The 20,458-nt window shown below is 35.6% G+C and overlaps 2 protein-coding genes across 2 annotated transcripts in view; one reads left to right on the top strand and one right to left on the bottom strand.

The window, feature by feature from the left end:
* Positions 1-20,458, bottom strand: part of LOC145692482 (uncharacterized) — a 617,057-nt gene that overhangs the window by 567,026 nt on the left and 29,573 nt on the right. The gene's annotated exons all lie outside the window — the stretch shown is intronic.
* The window catches only part of LOC145692480 (ATP-binding cassette sub-family C member 4-like), a 66,414-nt gene that overhangs the window by 17,370 nt on the left and 28,586 nt on the right, over positions 1-20,458 (top strand). The window contains exon 5 of the mRNA XM_081767788.1: positions 13,162-13,332. Within this exon, the coding sequence (XP_081623914.1) occupies positions 13,162-13,332 (171 nt within the window). The remainder of the gene's footprint in view (positions 1-13,161; positions 13,333-20,458) is intronic.

Genomic DNA, 20,458 nt, shown 5'->3' with positions numbered 1-20,458 from the left:
AAGACAGCTTCTGTTACACGTACAAATTTCGTCCGGCTTGAAAATGACATCTCATACTCATTCGTAGAGGGCTTATTGTCACTAATTGATGGACTAGTTATCTGTTCCAGATCCATTTCGTTTGTCGAATCTTCATGTTCAGTCTGTGTCAGTAACTAGCATCGAATTTGTAACTAGCTGTTAGACAAATGTCACCATCATATTTATTTGCTATCATTGGAAGCAATGTACCTGCAAATGTCTTATCTTCTACCCCATTCTCACTTGCGACAGTATATTTTTCCACCACTGCTTGATTTAAGATGTTGACTACGTTTATTGGCTTAAATGTTCGCATTTTATGTACGGAACGAATGTTTCACTGGTCCAACAAATGCGTTCGTACTGAACGTCACACGCCTACGGTAACCAAAATTGCTGTACTACTACTGTTTGTCATTCGAAGACAGACAGCATACACCTCACTGGAGTTTGCGCACAATTGAGACATTACCTTCTATTCAAGATACAAAAGTGATGTATTACAAAAATATATACACATACATGCCGACTCTAACGTATGTGCACATCATGCGTTTGCACGGGGTGGAAAATACTGGAATAAAGTATTCACAAATACAATATACGAAAAAAATGTATTCTTTAAAATAAATATTTCCTTTTTAACCGATCTTCGTGAGTGTTAAAGCACATTATAATCGAGTTTTTCATCGATAAAGGTGTTAATATGCAGATATTTAATTATGTAATATTGAAGGAAAAAGCCAGAAAGAGGCTTGTGTTATGGATTGCAACTTGGTATTGAATCTTGTAATAATCTTTATTGCTATCTGTTCTTAGCAGATGTGTATGCATTATCTTATCACTAATAGCAGAACAGACACAAGAAAAGTAAATTCTAAGTTTGCAGGTGTATTTTCTTCTAAGAATAGGCTGTGACCTGATAATTTAAATCCCCTTAATTGTTCAATGCGTCAGGAATAAATCGATATTAGTTAGAAAAACTGACAACAAATGTATTAAAAAGTATTTTAACTTCGTAATATGCATGGTAAACTATAGGTTGTCAAGTATGAGTATTGGAAAAGAACGTAATATTCTGCAACAATGGGGGTCTTTGCGTAAGGTTTCAAGATTGGAGAACAAAACTTAACACTATAATGGATCATGTAAAATTACCTAAAATAGATTTTTGGTTTGATATAGTTTAACGTACCACACTTATGCCTGCTACGCTAAAGGAGACGTGGAGCTACTGATGATAGTGGAATCCGAACCACTTTGGTCGTTCAACTAATACACCAGTTTATATCATGTTCTAATGTATATCCGAACAATCCCTTTGCTATTCTCTGCTCGTCAGTACTATTAAACATGTGTAATCGACCAGCGGTCTATTCCATCGCGCTTCGAAATAGGTATAATTTGTAGCATGCTGCTATTTCATTTTTCACTATACGTATTCCAATGTAAATAACGATTTCTCTCACTAGGCTCAAGACCTGATTGGTATAGTGGTTATTGTACATCACGTGACTACTACTGCATTAGTTAAAACCCTGCAACTGCTCGCACGACCGCGTTTCATGGCACAAATTTAAGTAGCGCAGTTTTTATATGTTCCTGTAGGTGAGAGACCTCTTAACTCTGAAGTGAAAAGAGATATGTAAACTTTGGATACGAAAATGGATTCAGGAGTAAATTCTAGTGTTATTTGATACCCCGCATGACCCCTTTCCCGTTTATCATATTTGACCTCGATTCAATATGGCGGGTTTTAAAATGGCGGTCGTGCACTGGAAGTACTCCCACATATAGACGCCGTACCCCGGTTTACAATGGTGAAGTCAGATCTATCAAAACCTGTTTCATTTTTGTGCCAAAAGGGTATTTTTGGACATTGCCTACTGAATATCAAGATGGCGTCTGTGTAGCAGCTCAACGAAGCATTTGTGCATCGAGTGACTCTTACTACGTTGCTTAGCAACTCAAACTGAATCTTGTCACTAATTTTCGTCAAAATTCAACTCTCACGGTTTGTGGACCTTCCTCGTGAGTTAGATTGCGTTTTGTGCAGCTTTGTATTTTATTATGTGTAGGTTTGTATGTGTATGTGTGTGATACCGTACATAATAAAAGATGCCGAGGAAGTGTGAAAATCACCAGGAGAATTTCTGTTATGTATGTGGAAAGCTGATATTTAAATCGTAACGACGATGTTTCTTGTGAAGAAGTGTTATCAATTATATTTTGGTTGCAGCATAGGAGACCGAGATAAAAACTGGGCTCCTTACTACATTTGTTGTACTTGCGTGAAACTTTTGACTGGGTGGACAAATGGTGAACGTAACATGAACTTCGACGTATTCATGATCTAGAGGAAACCGCAAGGTCGATTCTTCAGACTGCTATTCTTGTGTAACACAGATAAAAGAAATAACCAGTAAATCTATGCGCACAGTGCAATATACTAGTTTGCCATCAGCAATTAGCCCAGTTCCATAAAATGCAGAACTACCAGTACTACAACCTCCATTTCATCTTATTATAGCTAAAGATTACATACTTGGCAACTATTGAAGTACAACACGAAAAGGAAGATGCTCCTACGTATGTAGGAAGCACATCTACATTCGGGCTCCATCTGGTAACTCAAGGTGAACTAAATAACCTCGCTTAGGATTTAAAACTCTCTCAAATAGACGCACAACTTCTTGCTTCTAGACCTAAAGACTGGAATCTGCTCCATCGTAACACTAATTGTGTGATCTTTGAAACCGTCATACAGAGTTTCAGAACTACTATTCAAAAGAAAATGATTTAGTTTATTGCAACAATGTTTGTGCTGTCATGGATACACTCGGACATGAACATGTAAGTACTTGTAGATTGTTTATTGACTGTTCAAAAACTAGTTTAAAGGCAGTCTTTTTGCACAAACGCAACATGTTTCCTTCAGTGTCTTCGGCTTATGCAAATAACATGAAGGAAACCTATGGAAACATCAAAATATTGTTAGAAGTAACTCAATATGAGCAATACAAGCGTTAATTGTGATTTAAAAGTCATTTCCTTGTTAATGGGTTTTCAATTTGGTTTTCCGAAATATTACTGTTTCCTGTGCGAATAGAACAGCAAGAATGAAGCAGAACATTACATCAAGAAGGAATGGCTAACGAGTGTATTAACTCCTGGGCAGAAGAATGATTTTTTATCCCTCACGAGTTAATCTTGTCTTGTCTTGTCTTCTTCACTCTTAAAAGTTTTGAAAAAAATGGCACCAGGAAATAACCAGTTTGTGCCATAAATGGTACAAAGAATATTGTAGTGAGTTAGATAATTTCTTCAGTAAGAATTGCAGTAATCAGTATTCTTAAATATGTCTTCACTTTTTTTATATTGAAATTCCGGTTTTTTAAGAAATTGTATTAAAGCCTTGATTGGTATTCGTTGATTTGTTGCTAAGATATATTTATATGAAAAAGGGGCACATCGTAAATGATTATAAAGTTGATTTAAAAATTGAGTTCTAAACGATTCAAAAAGTTCACATTCGAAGAGAATATGATTCATAGTTCCAATGCCTCATAGTTAATCTTGGTAAGATAATTCTGCTTCTTTTTTCATATAAATTTGGTGCTTTTCAAAAATCTTGTTAAGCCAATGGACAAAAGTAATGCAGAACTTTGTTATCTGTATGAAAAATTGACTCAGGTTAGTGACGCTAAAATCAATAAAGAATTTTTTCTTGGCCCCCAAATAAGATATTTGATTCGTAGTAAAAAGTATGCGGATCTATTTATTCGGGTTGAAAAAGCAGTTTGGTGTTCATTTCAAAGTTCAACAGAGATATTTAGGAAACCCCAAAGCCTCAAACTACCGTGAAATTGTGAGCACTTTCCTGCAATCATTCAAACAAACGGGTTCCAACACGTCCCTTAAAGTCAATTCCCTAGACTACCACCTGGATTTCTTTCCTGAAAATATTAGTGCCGTTAGTAATGAAAGTGAAGCAATGTTTATTCCAGACATGTTTTTGGGAGGGCACTGCCCCCGGAGTTATGAAAGTGCCCCCCGAAGGAGACCAAAGTAATAGGTCTATAATACAATAATAACTAGAATAGCGTCAGCAGTGCCCTCCCGGAATACTAAGTGTGCCAAGTAATTGAAACAACTATTTATATCTCTAGATAGGATAACGCGATACACATGAAATTATCATAATTTATTGAATAAACGTAAGTCTATGTCTTAGTACAATTCATCTTTCTCTATCACTATATGAATAGTAACATGAGACAAAAAATCTTATAAACTACATTTTGGAGGGAATTTCCCCAAAAAATCCCTCCAGAATTTCTCCCATATAAAAAAGTAATGACACAGTGTATATATCAATGTAAATTGCGTTTCCTTGCGAACTCAATAAGGTATAAACCGTGTTTATATTATAATTACCGTCGAAGTTACATGTGATGATCTAAACGTAAATAACAAATTTCTGAAAGAAATCCAATTTTCAAGATCACGTGCCTGTCATGGGAAAATAGCAGGAGATGGAGAAAAGCTTATTACATACACTACGTATGTGATCAAAAGTATCCGGACCCCTGCTTGAAAATGACTTACAAATTCGTGTCGTCCTTCATCGGTGCTGCTGGATTTCAATATGATGTTGGCCCACCCTTAGCCTTGATGACAACTTCCACTCTCGCAGGCATACTTTCAATCAGGTGCTGGAAAGTTTCTTGGGGAATGGCAGCCCATTCTTCACGGCGTACTGAACTGAGGAGAAGTATCGATGTAGGTCGGTGAGGCCTGGCACGAAATCGGCGATCCAAAACATCCCAACGGTGTTCTGTAGGATTCAACTCAGGATTCTGTGCAGACCAGTCCATTACAGGGATGTTATGGTCGTGTAACCACTCCGCCACAAGCCGTGCAGAATGAACAGGTGCTCGACCGTGTTGAAAGATGCAATCGCCATCCCCGAATTGCTCTTCAACAGTGGGAAGTAAGAAGGTGCTTAAAACATCAATGTAGGCTGTGAGAGTACCACGCAAAACAACAAGGATTGCAAGCTCCCTCCAAGGAAAACACGACCACACCATAACATCCCCACTTCCGAATTTTACTGTTGAAACTACACACGCTGACAAATGACGTTCACCGGGCATTCGCAATACCCACACTCTTCCATCGGATCGCTACATTGTGTACCGTGATTCGTCACTCCATACAACGTTTTTCCACTGTTCAAACGTCCAATGTTCACGCTCCTTACACCAAGCGAGGCGTCGTTTGGCATTTACCTGCGTGATGTGTGGCTTATGAGCAGCCGCTCGACCATGAAATCGAAGTTTTCTCACCTCACGCCTAACTGTCATAGTACTTGGAGTGGATCCTTATGCAGTTTGGAATTCCTGTGTAATGGTCTGGATAGATGTATACCTATTACACTTTACGACTCTCTTCAACTGTCGGCGGGCTCTGTCCATCAGCAGACGAGGTAGGCCTGTACGCTTTTGTGCTGTGCGTGTCCCTTCACGTTTCCACTTCACTATCACATCAGACACAGTGGACCTAGGGATGTTTAGGAGTGTGGAAATCTCGCTTACAGACTTCTGACATAAGTGACACCCAATCATCTGACCACGTTCGAAGTCAATGAGTTTCGCGGAGCGCCTCATTCTGCTTCCTTACGATATCTAATGACTACTGAGGTCGCTGTTGAAGTAGGTGGCAGTAGGTGGCAGCACAATGCACCTAATCTGAAAAACGTATGTTTTTGGGGATGCCCGGATATTTTTGATCACATAGAGTATTTGAATTCAAGAATGAGGGATTTTCTCCCGTGTGATAGGAAAAAAAGATTTTTGACAACTTGTGAAAGTTTCGTTTCGCCCACTGTACCACATTTCTTCATTATTGGACGGCAATATCCGAAAATGATCAATAGTAATATCAAAGTAACACCTGGAAAAGGTAAAATGTTACAATTTGCGTACTATATTCCTTCTGTTAAATTTTTGAAAATAGTTTCTGATGAATTTAACTACTGAATATGGTAAAAACGTACTAAATACAATCGATTTTGTGTTGACGGAAGCTATAGATTTTACGCCGAATGCTCACAGTTTCAACGAAGTTTATCCATACCAGCTTCTGCAAAAATTACGGAACGTACCACAACTCAAAACATGCAAAAATCAATTATAAGTGCTATGCCTGTTACATTCATTTACAACTTTTTGGTCAAGTGAATGACAATACTGTTTTCAGCTAAGTCGAATATATTGAACTCGATAACAAAATCAGTTTTTGCCTATCATGCTAGGTTTATTTGTGACATGCTACCTCGTTCCTATCCAAATCATCTAAATTCTTCGAAAACGCTGCATATGGAGTATTTTGCTGTGGCTCAATTTAAGTAATACTCAGTTGAAATGAAAGAAGTTGAAGTATGTGCTAGAAATTCCGATGTATAGTCCTGAGGTCACAAACAGTTTCTAGAAAATAAGTCATGTTTGATAACATTGCCGTTAAGTCTGCCCAAACACACAGAAACGCGCTGTGATTATTGGCAACAGCGTAGCAGCATTGTGAGAGTACAAAGTGCCTTCTTCTTGTTCCAGGTTTCAATTTTTGTAAGGAAGAAATGCATTTTACCTGTTTAAAGAGTTCTAATTCCTTTTGATGAACCTATAAAAGAGTGTCTTAAAAACTCAAAAACTACAATTGGACCTCCTTGCAAAGAAATATTACGAAGTTTGTTTCGGATGTAAAGTTATCTACCAAGACCCCCACATATGCTGTTTAACACGTGTTATACTCCAGGCAACCTGGTTGAGAGGTTCAAGACAAATACCATTTGCTAACCTCATGATTTTGAAGCTATCGATGGGTCATACAACGCACTGTAACTTTTGCCAAACGAAAATAACTGGAATCACGTCGAAAACAAAGAAGAATTGGCAATATCCTAATGTACCATCTACTATGAGTTCTGATTACCATATTGAGGAATTGGCGGTACAGGTGTCTCCAAAAAGAGTTTAGTAAAGATGAATTTGGTATCGAGTATGAAGATGATGCAAAATGTAGAGATGCAACTCATTCCGATCCAACATTTCAGGAATCATGTGAATCAAAGTCTTCACACATTTTGACACAAGTGTCTCAATGATATTGTTCGGTATTTAAATTCTAAACAGCTTCGGATTGAAATGATGAAATCTTCTTTCTCTAGATGGAAGTGTTTTGTGACTGTCATGCTGTTTCTCTAAATATTTCTCGGGGGAAGATGGGATTATTTTTGTAACGATATGAATTCGTTATGGAGATTCTTGGTTATGCATACAGTGTAAATGAATAGTGTCTGTTAAAAAATTACAGTAAAGTTAGTTTCAATGCAGTATTTCTGGGAACACATTCTCCTCTCTTCTTGTTGTTCACACAGATAACGTTAATCAAATTTACAATATTTTTAAACTGCTTCTTACTTCTATCCAATCCGAAAAGTATAAATGTAATATATGTGTGGAGATCTAAAGTTAATTGCAATTCTGCTTAGCAAGCAGCTGGGGTACACAAAGTACTACTGCTTTCTATATGAGTGGAACAGATGAAAAACATTATTGTGGGAAAAAATGGCCTGCTCTCAATGAACTGCTGCCTGGGCACAGTAATGTGATGAACGTTGCTCTTGACTCTATAAAAATGTACCTCTACTCCATATTAAATTTTATCATAAATTTTGTGAAAATCATGGACCTAAAGTTACGCTTATTCATGTATTTGATACAAAATGAGTTAGTCCCTTCTACTCTTTTATAAAATTGCATATATTGTAGTCACTAATTAGATTATTAGCAAAGCTATTTATTGTCATTTTATGCCAATTTGGTAGAAAACCATATTCTTAAATTGTCAAAATATAAGCAAACTGTTGTCTGCCAACTGCAATTCCTAAAATAACACAATTTAAATTTTGGAACAACATTCTATATCACCTATAGAGTAAAGTATATTTGCATATAAGTAAAATGATTGTAATTGCAATATTATCCACATAGTCCTTATAGAAAAATTGAAATTAGATGCGACAAGTAAATAAGTGACTAATATTGCGTAATGCGAAACGTTTCAATATCTACAAGTAATCAAATAACATGCGGATAATACAATGAGACGTCTTGCATGGGGGCACAGTAAAATAAAGGTAGTACACCGAGTTGTAATACTCTGTATACACGAAGTTTAAGAGAAAGGATTCGCTAAGTCGAGCCTTAAATTGTAAGGATAATAATACATAAAGCAAGATTTTAGTTAGATTAATAATAATCAAGACTGATTTAAGTTGGCAGAGTATAGCATGAAATTGAGAGATTTTACCTTTGTTGCGATAAACCTCCAGGTTATTTATGTTATAAGGTAATTTGGCTAATTGTTACAAGAAATCAAACGCTACAGTATTGACCAATGAGTACAATAGAGTTAGGATTATCCTAGGAAGTGTAAACCTCGATATCGGGGATATACTAATACAATTTCTGCAGAATGATGTGCAGTATTACAACGTGGAGTACAGTATAATAATTAAATAGACCTATATTAATTTCTTTACAGCGCGCTCAATGTTTCTAGAGTAAGTTGAAAAGAAAAACAGTAAACAGAAAATTAGAAAAAGTGAAAAAACTCACAATACTATGTTTCATGATTACGTCAGAAAGTAATATATATACGTCAGTCGTGAAGTATCATAGTTGGTTATTAACAAGAGTACCATGGTTAAGGAGCTGTTCCATTATTTCGTGTGTACGTGTTAAGGTTCATAAGTGAACCAAACTAGTGAAAGACTGACTAACTTTTTTGGAATATGACAGTGTGAGTGACTCGATAGCCGTGTTAGTAGTGCTAGTGATCCTGAGATCGAGAGTTCGAAATTTGTCGATTTCTCTTCAAAGCTTATACACATTTTCAGATCGCCTTGGCTTCTGGTCGTACCTACAACATGTGTCACATGCTAACCGTTCGCTCCGATAGTTTTTCTTTTTAATTTTCTTTCCTTTGTGTTTTCAGGATTACTTCGATTAACCCGGAATACGTTTGTCAGGATTCGAACAATTATAATTCTATTGTATTACAAATTATGCCTTTTATACTGGCACGAATTTTGTTTAGATCTAGAAAAAAATACGAAGAGTAAAATTATGTAATTTACTGTTTTCCGTTGTATTAATATTGATAATGTAATGTTATTTGTTTCCTTCGGAATGACTGCCATGAAGCGATAAGCATCTAAATATATACAAATGAAATTGGTGTTGTCTGTTACATCATTAGAGAAACGAAAAAGTTAACTGTTTGAAACGAATTTCTGAAGACAGTTTGCACATATTACGAACTGGTAATTTTGTCATGTAGCTTTGAGTAAAATGTGTATCTATGGGGAAAAGAGAGGTTCAAAATATGCTCCAAAAAATGTATGTGACGGGTCGTTATGTTATAGAGTTGCTTGAAACAATACGCTTTATTAAAAAATAAGTCAAAGTTTATAGCCTTTTCGAAAACTCTGCTTCTGAGGGGGAGGGAGAAGAATGCAAATTCAATGATGGTTTTCTCAATAAATAAAATTATATCTACGTTGTAACAGTTGAACTGTCTGTGGTGAACTTTGGGAAATAGCACTTGGGTCTAGCGGGATTGTTATAATTTTATTTCGATTCAGAAACGCATCCTAAGTGGTAGAAAAGGAGTAACATATTTTCCATAAACGTGTTCTCTTATCCAAAAACAAGTACGCTAGCTAGTCTTTATATATTGCTATCTGTTTAAGGGTATACATGAGAAAGAATTGTAATTTTGTTTAGGGATTATATATCCTTCAAAGTACTGCAATTCAGTCGTGATATATTTTATAATTTATTACATTTTTGACTGCATTATGAAGAATCTCGTAGAGGAAACATTCTTTCAGGTGACTTACAAATATCTCAATGAACAATATCATTTATAATGAAGTAGCTTCTTTGTTCTCATAATAGCAAGTAGGCCGTTTTCCCCATAATTTGCGTTTATTAATTTCTATTGTGTGTGTGTTTATACATTTAGATTCATCTTTGTATTTTCATTGTTTACCAGTGTTATTTTTTATTTCCGTTTTCTCATTCTTTATTTTATACATTACTTGCTATCTTATATCTTACTTTACTCTTTGTTATGTCGTCAATGTGAGTATTAAACATAACAATTAGAAATTAGCTAATGATCGTGAAATTAACTTTATTCAATATTAAAATTTAGTGTAATTCCCATTTTGTTCTAAGACTACTCTTACTCGTCTTAGTATCGAGTTATCAGAGCTGGCAACATATTGGTGTCCATGTGGAACTCCTAACTCATTACCAAACAGCTCCCATAAGTCATTAGGTAATGGTGAGATGTCAGGCCAATTTTCTTATTGTGTTTTAGTAATTTCTCACCATAGATTTTCTTGAATTCAGGTCAGAAGTTCTAGAAGTCCAGTCGACTAAATCAACATCCGGTTCCTGTTGTATCCATGCTTGAACGAAAATGGGAATCATGAATTGAGATTTAATCTTATTTAACTTTTATTGTGCCGCATTGAACGCATTTCTTACAACTGGTGAGAATTTCAAATTGTAGAATATCCAGGTATTTCTGGCTATTCAATTGGCTCTGTACGGTGTAATTCAGATACTGCGTCCTTACATAACCAACCCAGTATTTAATAGAGACATTCCACATTCGATGTGATTGATGAATGAACTGCTGATTATATCGTTTTCCTACAGCCCTACAAAAAGAGTCATAGACCCTATCTCCCCGTAAATCCGGAGTTTCCGCTAACGTTGGAACAGTTCACGTATCTGTAATGAGAAGTTTATATGCCATTTAGTCCTCTGATCTTTATTTACTTATGATTTTTTAGCTTTTGCTTAAATGTTTAATATCCATAATCCCCTTAAGATGCGATCTTCAATAAAATCAGGATAACAAACTGAACTTCCTTAATATATGCGTTATGATCCAAAGTCCATTTTAAACTGTAAAGTCGGTTTCCTGTGGTCCAATTACAAACAGCACACTACATCGTTTCAGTTTGACGGAAATAATAAAGTAAATGCCACTTTTCCTTCTTTTACGCAAAAATTTACTAAACGTCTGGGATGTACGTCCATTTATTTTTAATGAAACGTTTAAATACCATGCTTCATGTTCCTAATTTGATTGCATCCTAAGATACTCTATTTTTCGCATAACTTCCGTACTTTATATTCCGCATAAATTTTGAATCTTCTCTTCTTCTCCTAGGATGAGTCTTTTAACTAAGGTGGAGTTATGTAACCCTAAGACAGAGACGATATTAATTGTTTGAAAATTAACTTGAAAGTTTCCATAGGTTTTTCCATGATGCGGCCATGAACAACAGATAATATCTTTTCAAATGTACCCTTAAAATATACGAAATGCATTCCCTTACAACGCTGGATATGTGTCCACTTGATTGTTATGAACAGTTTGTATGCAGGGTTTCCTTTTCATAATTTGACGGCCCGTAATATAGTCAATTCTTCATTAATTTTGAATCCCATGTCCCCTTAGAGTATACATTATAACCAAAGTGGCCTAACAAAAAACCCAGTTCAAGGTAGGTAGTTGGCCTTCGAAAATAACTATATTCAAAGCTTGAATTTAAACGATTCAGATGTTTTTCGGTTTTTCGATTAAACTCAATATGCTTTCACGTATCCATAGACTTTAACTAGTCTCTCCTTGCGTTTTACCGTGATAATGTTTTTCATCTCTTCCTCTCTCTGAGTTCCAATCCTGTTCGTCTTCGATATTGAGTGCAAATGAATAATACAAACACCCCAAAACCTTATTTAAGGACCGTCGAAAGATTTGAAATTCAAGTACTGTGACCTCATTTGCTGCCTCGGGTTCTAGCTGAACATTTATGAAAAATGCAGCATTTACAGTGACAAAAAACTTATTTAAATACCCTCTCCTTCATTTAGGATCAGCAATTATTTACCTTTTCCTTATTTGCAGCGTAGGGTCCAAACAGATCATTTATACAAGCCATCAAGACTATATACTTAATAATTTTGGAAATCTGTAGACCTGCAAAAAGTATTCGAGTTCGCAACAAATGCCCCTTACAAAATGTATTTAACAAAATCTCATCTTATTTTTTCATGAAAAGTGTGTGCTGTCAGATTATTAATGAAATATTAATGTATGAAATATGAAATAGGGAACACTTGAGTCTTTTTTTTTTTTTTTTTTTTTTTTTTTTGGAGAAAATAAATCGTAAAACCTAGCCCAAGAGTAAACAACCCCTTGTAGCTCTTTCTCAGAGAAATGACTTATAGACAGTATAGGATTGTTAACGAAAGATTAGTATATGAAATATAAACAAAATCGGTTATGGTCGTTTTCCAGAAAATAGCTTTAATTATTTTCACGCTTCAGTAACCTGCCCGTGGTTTTGAAGGTAGGGAGACAATTCGAAAGGTAAAACTCTGAAAAAATTCTATATATGCCTTAAGTTTAAAACTTGGTCCAGATACGTTGAGCAGGACCGAAGTTCGAGTGAAGGGCCTGATAGTGTCTCTAGGCGAGTGAAGATATCTCAGGATGAACAGACGAATAGAGACTGGAAAATCACTTCTTCAGCTTATAGATGTCATGAAACATCTAAATCGACTTTTTTTTTTTTTTTTTTTTTTTTTTTACAATCAAAATACTTTTTCCTCCTATTCTCGCTCGAAAGTAGAAACGTAGTACCATTAAGTAAATATAACTACAGAATTTAACCTTAGAGAATAAAGCATAATTTTATTTCCGTATGTTGTGCAATCACCCTTCTTGATTTAGCGTGTTTTTCATTCGACAGTTAAAAACGCAATCTACGACTATTTTAAGAGTATCTGTATGTGCAAGATATTCTTCAAATTTATCCAATGTAATTTACATAGTATTGGACATTTAGTTTCATTTTAAGTTAATGGTAAACACTGCTGAGAAAATAGTGTATATTATTATTATTATTAATAATAATAATAATAATAATAATAATAATAATAATAATAATAATAATAATAATAATAATTCGTACTTCTTTCGTTGTAGGATTATCACCAGCATTCGTGGGTTTGGCGATTTATTTAATCCTGAGTATGGCTTTCGTTAACGACGTTGCTACGCACTTTATTTCAACCTTACAGGAATTTGAAGTTTCAATAGGAACATTATTGGAATTAAGTAATGTAGAACAAGAAAATGATTCAAAATTGACAAATGGTAGGTCATTAACTATCTAATTTTGCTAAATAATATTTGCTTTATGAAATACATTTGTTCGTAGTTCATTTTATATTTATAGTATCGTCTTATGTATGAAACGGATATTACAATAGAGAACTGCACCATATTACATATCGTTATATGAGAACCAGACAGACGTAACTTCAAAAATCAGATTTTTGTTTTTCTTTATAGTATATCTATATAATTTTAAAAGGCCCACTTGGTGACAAATCGACGTAACTGCATCTCTTCTCCTTGCCGTTAAAAGGCAGTAACACATCTCTCATTTACGAATTGATCTTAGAGACAGAGGTGCGTAACATCCAATACTTTCTTCTGTCTCAAAAGAAGTCATTCAATTTTCAGGACCAAAGAGACGTATTGCCAAAAGGCAGATGAATTGTCAAAAATACGTTTTAGTGAGTTCCATTGCTTTAAGCTGGAATAAATATTTTTTATACTGAAAGCACATTGTTGTTTTGTTATTTTAAAGAAATCTCCTTCGTTGCTAAGCGGTTAGCATTGCTCTTTTGGCGTAGGAGACTCGGGTTCAATTCGCGGTGGCAGCTCATGTGGTTCGCATTCTACGTTAATCAGTAGGTCCTGTCTCATATAGCCTCGCTGCTGAAAGGGACGTTAAACTCAAAATCAAATCATTCAAGTAGTTTTAAAAAGAAGTAAAAAAAATACTAAATAATTATTATATAAGCAAAAATGAAATATCAATTCACTTTTTACTCCGTATCAAAATGTGCAAATTACATTTTTGTTAAGTAGTATTCCGCGACAATGCAAGGTATTTTTAGACAGCATTTTCTGGCCGATTTTTGAATTATTAGTAGGTTTTTTTTAGCTCTTTAGGAAGAATGACAAAAAACAAAAGAGTAATGAATGGTCAGTGGCTGCTGACTAGCACGTCGTCCCGCACAGTTCGTTTACGAATTGAAAAATGATTTCGAGGGCAAGAAGAGCGAATTAGTCAAATTGAAAACTACCGAGAAAACGGAAGAAGATAATTTTGCCTACTTACGAACACGAACAAACAAGATCTTTGAGTTCGTGTTCGAGTAATAATTATGTACCTATTGCTGATCCGGGATCGTTATCATCAACAACGGAATTGAATAACGCCAAGAAAACGGGTGAAGAAAACACTGAATCTAATGGTATAGTAAACAAAGATCATTTGAGTTTATGTTCAGGTGATGATTATGTACCCAGTGCTTGCGCGGAATCTTTATCATCAATATCATGTGATGACAGCCCTAGACCCAAGAGGAAAAGAAGAGCAGCTAATACAAAGGAGACAATACGAGGAACAGGTAAGAGAGACTACGAAACTAGGTTAACCATAATTTCATTTCGTTGATACTGCCTCTTCCTTGAAACTCCGATATTTTTTAAAAAGATATAGGCTTACCTTTACTTCAGTTTTACGCAAAATTGTCGACACGTGTAAAACTTACACTCACTCTGAATTTGGGCGTCCGCAAAAGCCTTGAACCCTTCTCGAAATGAATTTCTGGGTATGTGTCTCACTGCTGTCATGTAAAAAGTGTTACAAAAATGACTCTTATTGAAATTCTTGAAGATTGTTCCGTATAAAAGTAATGGAAAACTATTCAGGCTGTAAATAAAGTACGTGGCTGTACTAAGTATTTCAACGCATGAAAGAAAATAGGAAAGCTCATGCAACAAAACCAAGAACACGGCTTCTAATTTGAAGCACTCTGTTACCAAAATTACGACTCGGGGAACTGATGCGGCAATCGATCCGTAGGAAGTCACCAATGATTCTAATGATTCCAGTCATTCTTTATCTCTGAATAGAAACCGTTTTCTGGATGTTTTTATACGTAGAACCACCCCTCATGCACACTTGGTTCACACCATGAATAAGGAATGGAATAGATTAGAAATTGTAATCAATTGAATACCTAAATTGGTTTCTATTAAATAGGGTATATGGAAACTATTGATAATCTTATCTTCTGAGTCTTATAATCCATTTACCTATTTTATTCAAACTTTTAATTATTTACCACCTAGTTTGAAAGTTAGTGATACATAAGTATATTTGAAGTACCGAAGGGTGATTGGATCATGTCCTAATACCCATTGGAATAAGTTGGAATAAGTTGGATTAAGGCTCTATAAAATAAATAGATCCATCATGGTCAAGGTGATTGAATTTTCACAAAGTTTTAAGACGCAACTCACACAAAACAAGATTTCTATAAATGAAATGCATTTTGTTTAGGGGAAGCATATGCCTTTGAAATGTTTTCCAAAATAATTTTTTTTTTTTTTTTGAAATGCAGAAATATTGTTCAAAATTATCTAGTATTATATGATAGGAAGTTAGTATTTTCATCTAATAACTAATCAGTTATTTTTATCTATTCTTAGTTATCCTTAATATTTAGCAATAAACATTCTGAATTGAACTCTGGAAAAATTTGTATCACTTTTAAAACATTGGTGAGAAATTTAAGAATTTATTGACGAATAATTCAGTTTCGTATTCTGATCTGAAATATCATCTACCTATTAAATGGTGGCTCATAGTTAAAGTTTAGTGATCCGGGTCAGCCTCATTTGAAAAAGAATTGAGAAACAAAGAATATAATGCTTCGCATTTTACTATATCTGCTTTCTACTATAATAATTCTGAACCTTATGTTTATCATATCGAGCGTTCAGAGCACAAAGCAATCAAGCCATAGAGTTGTGAGAAAATATATTTGGTCTAGGAATTAATTCGTGTGGTTGGTACGCACACATTGAAGCTGTAGTACAAACACAAAATACATAAATACCTTAAGAAAAATATTGTCCATCGCTAGCCACCACTTTCGCCCATCTGTCAGGCAATGTACGGATTCCGTGGCGAAAGAAGTCCTCATCCTTGGAAGCGATCCAGTCAGAGACCCATGTTTCGATATCTTCTGAAGAAGTAAACCGCTGTCCAATCAAATCGTTGTTCATGCAATCGAACAAGTAGTAGTCCGAAGGAGCAACGTCCGGTGAATACGGCGGGTGGGGTAAAACTTCCCATCTGACATTTTCTAAATAGGTTTTGACCGGTTTTGCGACATGTGGGCGAGCGTTATCATGTTGAACAATAAGTTTATCATGTCTGTTCTCCCATTCTGGTCGTGTTCTGGCCAGAGCTTGCTTCAAACGCATTAATTGTCGTCGATAACGTTCTCCATTCATAGTTTCACCCGGTTGCAGCAGCTCATAGTACACCACACCTTTCATATCCCACCATATGCACAGCATAACCTTTGCACAGTGAATATCTCGTTTTGGTTGTGATGGACCTGGTTCACCTGGTTTCACCCAGGCCTTTTTTCGTTTAGGGTTCTCGTAATGGATCCACTTCTCATCACTCGTAATAATTCGATGCAGAAACCCCTTTCTGCTCTGTCGTTGAAGCAGCAATTCGCAAATGGTTTTTCGTCTTTCAACATCTCTGTCTTTCAATTCATATGGAACCCAATGTGACATCTTTTGAATCATTCCCATGGCTTTCAAGCGTTTGGAGACTGTTGTTTGATCAACGCCTAATGCTGCTGCAAGTTGTTCCTGCGTTTGACACGAATCCTGCTCGAGCAATGCTGTCAATTCTTCGTCTTGAAATTTTTTTGGCTGTCCAGCTCGCTCTTGGTCTGCCAAGCCGAAATCACCACTTCTAAACCGTGCAAACCACTTCTGACACGTTCACTCAGCTAGAGCATGGTCACCATACACTTCCACCAAAATACGATGACTTTCAGTCGCACTTTTCTGCATGTTAAAGTAATGCAGCAGGACACCCCGCAAAAACACTTTATCAGGCACAAATTGCGCCATGTTCACTTAACTACAAACTGGTGTTGTTGACGCTTTAATCCACTGCCCTATACTACGAACGATACGCGATGACAGGGGTTTGCAACACATGTGTGGATACACGGAACTGTGGGACGCTCCGTTCGTTGCGCCATCTCTTGTCCACCCGCACGAATTAATTCCTAGACCAAATACATAAAATTTATTGTAAGCTTACATGGAAATTTTAAGCTTGTAAGGTATACTTAATTATATGGAAAACTTTACTTTTTTTTTTGTCTTTACGTTTGCCTACGTTACCTTGATTTTTGAGACTTCCAAATTTCATCCTATCTTCCACTGAAAAGTACCTGTAATACGACAAGGAAATGATTATATATGTTAATTAAATTGGAATTCATCGTAATTTGGACCATGACAAACATTACAATTACCATTTTATATCGTAAAGGTCAGATTCACCGGTATTGTAACAGAGCGCTGGTTGAGCAATTGACCGTAGAAATTCAAACAGCGATTACTAATAATTTGGTAGCCTTTTTAATTGCAGCTGTAAACTCTTTAATCAGTGGAGAGGAGGGCGTGGATCGTGGGTCAGAGTTGATGACGGTGGGTTTCGGTAGGTGGTGGGTCAGTATGAATCGTGGTGGGTCAGAGTGGGTCACTATAGGTCTAAGTAGGTCAAGTGGGTCGTGAGTCACGATGAGTGGTGGGCCAGTGGCTCATGGGTGAGGTTTTCCTTGACCGACGCCATTTCTGTAGCGCGTGCATCCCTATGGTAGTGATGATGATGATAGTAAATAAGTGTTATTTTAGAGTTTAGTGGTGGTATTTTAACATTTAGATGACAATGTTTAGTGTTTCTAGTTAGAGTTCGTAATAAGAAAACTGAAGGTTATTATAATTTGCTAAACGTAAGTCCACAAGAACTATTTCTTTAAAACAATCTGCTCAGAGTCAGAGGATTATATCTCATTTCAATAGTGCGTACCACGAAACTGAATTACTATTTTGATTAGCTATCCTGTCATTTGTGTAGTGTTAGAACACATTTTGTAATGCCTTGATTACTACTCAATAACATTTTTACCATCTTTTATTTTTTTTTTTAATTTTTCTTTTAGAATCACTTATTTTCCTCTCTGCTGTAAACCTATGAAAATGGAGTTACGTTCCTCTAGTTCTGATGCAACGATATGTATGAATGAAACACTCAACTTATGTGGTAGATGTATTAAACCGATAATTGGGAAATAACCATATGGTTAATATTTTATCGTCATATGCGCCTTTTCGCCACATATTCAAAATTAAGTTCATAATCTTCTTCTGTTTTATCTAACTTATTTGTACTAACGAAGGGATTATACAATTAGAAGTTTATGGATATTAGTTACTTCTAGTTTTTTTAAAAGATCATTCTCACAATAATGTCCTTCAGGATGCATTAGTATATTCTATTCTCCCCAAACTGATTCATAATTAGATTTATTTCTTCCTTGTTCGTTACTTTATTTCTTCACAATTTGTTACTTGCTCAAAACACCTAATTGATTCAGTTCTCAAATATAGATTCTAATTCTTTCGTTACATTTTAGATAAAGGAGAAGGTCTAGAGATCTGTTGAAAACTTCGGTTTTAATCCTTTTAGAACAAGAACGATAGTTGGTAGTGAGAAATTGGTTGCTTTCTTTTTCATGTGGATTAGTCTCTCTAGAACAGGTTCCAACTCAGATTATATCCCTCCTTTGTAAACGGAATGAAAGATATATGGCTTCTGGTTTCAATATTGAATCTCCTTAATTTGGAAGTCTATCGTAGGTGCGTGATATGAAAGGAAAGTCATTTGTTATGTCAGGAAAAACAATTCTTTTAAATATATTGTGTAATATCATTATGTGCCGAAAGTGGAATTTGTTTAGACCACAGACACGGGTGATATACAGTCAAATAGCAACTCTCTAAAATTCCGATTTCTCTGTAGATTTAGTTTAACTTTTGATTTGATTTTACCAATTTCAAAATAATTTATCCTCATGTTCAATTTGGAGCTGCCACAAATATTCAACTCCTGAAATAAATTTCTTCGTACATACATGCCAAATATTATTAAGAAAGTTTAATTTCCTCATTACAACATATATAAATGTTTTATCCACGAATATTTGTTATTGACTTTGTGAACTGTTTTACTTGCGGTTTTACAAGTGAGTTTCAAACTCGCTCTTGAATTCAGTTAGTTCAGCCAATAATCCAAAAAAAATACTGAATTGGTAACAATATTTACTCAATACATGTTATCGGGTATCCTCTGTGTTTTAAATGTACATATAACCCTCAAAATTACGCTTCTGCAGTGAATAGATTAATTGATTAATACAGTTAATTAACAAATAAGCAAATGACCCCAAATGGCTCCAAAAAGTGGGTTCTGTATCAGATAAAACGTCCAGTGCTTATAGGCCTAACTCAGAACCGGTTGATAATAGAGAGATGAAACAAAAACTGAGATAGAAACGATGATAAAGCATATCAAGTGGTGTTGTTGTGGTGACCCTCAGGAAACTCAATGAAGGGGGGCCAGGTACCAACTTCAAACTGATACAGGACTTTTTCCACCATTTTGAAAACAGTGTCCCAAATCGAAAATTGTTTCCTACAAAAGTTGTTTCGTATTTCAAGGGCTATTGAATGAGGTATGATTCAATACATCTTCCCATTTGAAAATTTGAAGTTGGCCCCTGGGCCCCCTTGAAGGAGGGCCCTGGGGTCACCACGACAACACCATGTCATGCGCCCTATGACATTTTCCTATCTCAGTTTTTGTTTTATCTTTTTATTCTCAGCCATTTCGGATTTATAAGCACTGGACGTTTTATCTGATATAGGACCCACTTTTTGCGGCCATTTAAAAACTGTGGCCCAAATCGAAAATTGTTTCCTACAAAAGTTGTTTCGTTTTTCAAGTACTATTGAATGAGGTATGAATCAATACATGTTCCTATTTGAAAATTTGAAGTTGGCCCCTGGGCCCCCTTCAAGGAGGGCCCTGTGGGTCACCACAACAACATCATGTGATGCGCCCTATGACATTTTTCTATCTCAGTTTTTGTTTCATCTTTTTATTCTCAGCCGTTTCGGATTTATAAGCACTGGACGTTTTATCTGAAACACCCTGTATATTGAAATTTAGTGCGTTATCGAAATAAACAGATCGTTACAGTTAACTCAATCCATTATTTTAAGTGTCAGGCTATATATCACTAACATATGACTAAAGCCA

This window comes from Thermobia domestica, chromosome 8 (assembly GCF_964235325.1).
Source record: "Thermobia domestica chromosome 8, izTheDome1.hap1.1, whole genome shotgun sequence".
Taxonomy (NCBI): domain Eukaryota; kingdom Metazoa; phylum Arthropoda; class Insecta; order Zygentoma; family Lepismatidae; genus Thermobia; species Thermobia domestica.
The sequence above is the reverse complement of the archived record's forward strand: the minus strand, read 5'-3'. Positions and strand labels throughout refer to the sequence as shown.